The sequence below is a fragment of the Ylistrum balloti genome, unplaced genomic scaffold (genome assembly GCF_031769215.1).
Source record: "Ylistrum balloti isolate Yb309-2 unplaced genomic scaffold, AGI_CSIRO_Ybal_v1 Utg370240, whole genome shotgun sequence".
Classification (NCBI taxonomy): domain Eukaryota; kingdom Metazoa; phylum Mollusca; class Bivalvia; order Pectinida; family Pectinidae; genus Ylistrum; species Ylistrum balloti.
Window position 1 is genome coordinate 489,103 of NW_026782195.1, and position 1,768 is coordinate 490,870.

The 1,768-nt window shown below is 34.2% G+C and overlaps 1 protein-coding gene across 1 annotated transcript; it reads left to right on the forward strand.

Moving 5' to 3' along the window:
- Nucleotides 1–1,768, forward strand: LOC132552136 (uncharacterized). The gene is made up of 4 exons (XM_060216277.1): nt 1–170; nt 695–847; nt 1,425–1,537; nt 1,698–1,768. The coding sequence occupies exons 1-4, from the start codon at nt 1–3 to the stop codon at nt 1,766–1,768; spliced, it is 507 nt and encodes a 168-aa protein (XP_060072260.1).

Here is a 1,768-nt window from a genome sequence, read left to right on the forward strand (position 1 = left end):
ATGTGGATGTTCAATATTCTACTCGTTCTTCTCCTTGTTTTTGTGGCTTCTGACGAAGACACATTACAAGTTGTAAACGATGACGAATACAAATTTGGAGATTTGGAGTTTGATTCCCTTCCTGACAGAGTAAAAGAGGTGATACGTTCAAGCAGAGCTACCGACAATGGGTAAGTGTATACGGAACTGGCTCATTATAGGTCATTCAATATTTGGTAACAATGCTAATGTTTTGCATTACCTTGTCTGTTTAAGAGGCAGCAGTTTCGAAAATGATAATACTATACTAGTAACCAATTTCATGGTCAGTGGTAGTCATTGGAGGAAAGCAATGTGCTTTGTTATGCTTATGTTCGTCAGCATTTTAATGCATGGCAAATTTGTCAGCAGAAAATTTCTTAATTTAATAACTAAGCTTTGGCATCCTCCATTATGATTGAGATAGCAGGACTTTCTTATCCATCATTTATAGATTGTAAATAATTTTGGCCAAAAGATAACGTTCTATTAACAATAAGATGTTTCTCGTGATAATCTGTAGTTTCTGTAAACATGACAGTTATGAAATGGTCATAAGAAAAAGTGTTCTTAATGTAGCACGATGTATGTGAAAAAAATATCAGGTATCATTGTTTTTGGCTTTTTCTTATTTTCCCGAGTTCCTCTTTCAACTTAACTTATTTGATTTTTGTAGGGATCATTGGTGTTGCAAGATTAACCCTACAAAGACTATCGTGGATTCGCACGTGTCCACCGTACGTGTGACTGTACCAATCAAACACACCGGCACTCGACACTGCGGATTTCTCCACCTTGGGCGATGCCACACCACAAGCTACACAACCGGGTATATGACTATGCATTCAAATATGGTGTTGTGTGCACAGATTAGTTCGTCACATTTGGGAGACACTTTATTAGTAATCTGATTTTACAGTCTGTTAAAAAATTACATAAATTACTCATATATGAATATTAATATTTCAGTGATAACCTGATTGGATGTCTATATTGGTAAATTGATCTAATATCGTGAATTTTGTGGTGGTAATCTTATACAATGTCGTAAATTATATAGTGATAATCTAATGTAATGTCGTAAACTCTATAGTGGTAATCATGTTTAGTGTCGAAAACGTGGTAATCAATGTCGTAAACTCTGTATCAGTGGGGGTTTTTTTGTTCTTGTTTTTTTTCTTTTCTTTTTTTTTTTTTTTTTTGATGTCGTAAACTCTGGCGATAATCTTTTTTATGTCTTAATTTCTGTGGTGGAACTATTTTTGGTATTGATATTTTGTTTTTACTGTCATAAGTCGTAAAATGTATTGGTGATTGGTTTTAATATCTTAAAAATCTTAACTGACATTTGGGATTTTCATAACCCTTTACAATCAGTTCTTATATATCAAATGTATATTTCTCAGGTATAAGACGGGTTATCATGCTACCTACACCAGCAGAGTGGTATCCACAACATGTCCTGATCAACACCTGACGTGTTGTAATAATTATATCTTAGTAGCTGGACAGTGTATCCGTAAGTTTGTATCAAGATTCTATTGACATGTCAGTATTTTTGTAACACACGACTTTTTTTTCATGATTGCTTCATCATCGTCATTTTTGACAATCATTGACCTATGTCTTAAGCTTCAAACCATTTTTTCACCATTGATACCATCAATTTTATCTTTCAGCTGCAAGCCGACTCCCAGACATCAAAGACGACCTCATTAACTTGCACAACCATAATATAGTTGTTGGTTAA

Coding starts and splice junctions, on each gene's coding strand:
- LOC132552136 (XM_060216277.1), top strand. CDS start 1: ATGTGGATGTTCAATATTCTACTCGTTCTTCTCCTTGTTTTTGTGGCT. Junction 171..694: donor AGCAGAGCTACCGACAATGG/GTAAGTGTATAC, acceptor TGATTTTTGTAG/GGATCATTGGTGTTGCAAGA. Junction 1,538..1,697: donor AGTAGCTGGACAGTGTATCC/GTAAGTTTGTAT, acceptor TTTATCTTTCAG/CTGCAAGCCGACTCCCAGAC.